This window comes from Aspergillus sclerotioniger (genome assembly GCF_003184525.1).
Source record: "Aspergillus sclerotioniger CBS 115572 chromosome Unknown BO94scaffold_8, whole genome shotgun sequence".
Lineage (NCBI taxonomy): Eukaryota > Fungi > Ascomycota > Eurotiomycetes > Eurotiales > Aspergillaceae > Aspergillus > Aspergillus sclerotioniger.
Window position 1 is genome coordinate 691525 of NW_020290998.1, and position 1505 is coordinate 693029.

General features: G+C 42.3%; 1 protein-coding gene across 1 annotated transcript; it reads left to right on the plus strand.

Moving 5' to 3' along the window:
• Nucleotides 1–619: 619 nt before the first annotated feature.
• On the plus strand, nucleotides 620–1046 carry BO94DRAFT_555030 (uncharacterized protein; the record flags this gene model as incomplete). The annotated part of the gene is made up of 3 exons (XM_025613763.1): nucleotides 620–707; nucleotides 782–868; nucleotides 919–1046. 3 exons carry the CDS (start codon nucleotides 620–622, stop codon nucleotides 1044–1046), a joined length of 303 nt encoding a protein of 100 aa, XP_025469583.1.
• Nucleotides 1047–1505: the final 459 nt, after the last annotated feature.

Here is a 1505-nt window from a genome sequence, read left to right on the forward strand (position 1 = left end):
TGGATTAAGGTAGTCAGTTAAAGCTATGTTCCGCGTCACATGAGTAGGATGGCCAATGATATTAAGATTGACTAGGACCGTGTACGAGGTAAATCAGAATACGAATCAGAGCGGCCAAAGAACTTGCCAGGGCCAGTATTGCTTTCGAGAGATACCCATACAGGTATCTGCAATTTTAGATACAAATGGTTGGCATACATCCCTCTTTATTATAGCCCTGATACATTGATTGCAGCGCTGCCATAGTATCATCAACTGAACATGGACGTTCTATTTTGTGTATTTAGGTCACGGATGTCTTTATCTACACCGCTTTCAAATACATAGCGAAGGACACCGACCCGAAACCCTCGCGCAAAAGTGTGTTGTGTAAGGGGCAACACATTGCATGGAGCAATGCCTGCCCCAGAAGACGGAGAACAGGCTAGAATCAAGCAAGCTCGGAAATCTCGGCCTCTTCAACAAAAGATTAGAACAAGACGATTGGGAATGGGAAGACGGTATCAAAGTTGCACGTGATGGATTGGTTTATCCAAAAATAAGTCCAGATGGTATGTATTGCCAAGTTTTCTCCGCTTTCTGCTACTCACATGGTGCAAGTTTCAAACGGGGCATTTTTATGCCAAATACTCATTTCATACAAGAGATAAAACGGGGGTCCTTTGATGATTACCTGGATGCAATCGATAATGGCCAAGCTGTAGCTTGTCCTTTTTATTTGACTATCTTAAAATATAAGCAAGCATGCGTCATATAAGAGCTGGATAATAATCCTTTAAAGGCACTGTAATACTAAAGTCCTTGACCTTGTATCAAGAGCGAGATTCACGATTTACCCTTCAGCCCTCACATCCTATGACTTTGCAAGGTATGCCCCCTGTTTAACATGGCCTTTATACAATATTACTAAGTATGCAGCTCTCAACGAGGCCCTTGCTAATTTCTATACGACGTCTTGCTCATCGACGCCCCCAGAAGAATGGTTGGAAAAGAACCCTTATAATGAAGCATTCTTTGATAATTCTGAGGGGTGGATGGACTGCTAGATGAGATCCAATGACGAGATCTCTGGATCAGACTTGATGCTGCTCGTGATTGGATGCTATAAGATGAAGAGAGGACAGTCTCTGGTATAGGAATAGAAGTTGTGCGATAATCTGAGATTTTTTTTGGCATTGCAGTTCCCTACAGATAGAGTTGCTTTCATTGATGAGGATATTTCTGGTATAAACAGAGGTTTGGAAATAACGTGAAACCTAAGGTAAATCGTTGGGCCAGATGTGGCCTGATAAAGGTGTGGTACGGCTAGAGCATATTATGAAGTTGATAGGCGTTAAAAGCAAGCAAAGACGAAGCTGATTGACAGCTAGCATATCTGAGCAGAAATAGTTGCATGAGAAGAAGCATGGCCATTCGATATCTAGACTAACAGTAATTTTTTTTTTCTTGCTGCTTAATGAGTACGGCTTCCGTGTCCGCATATAAGGGAGAAGGTTGAGAGCGGA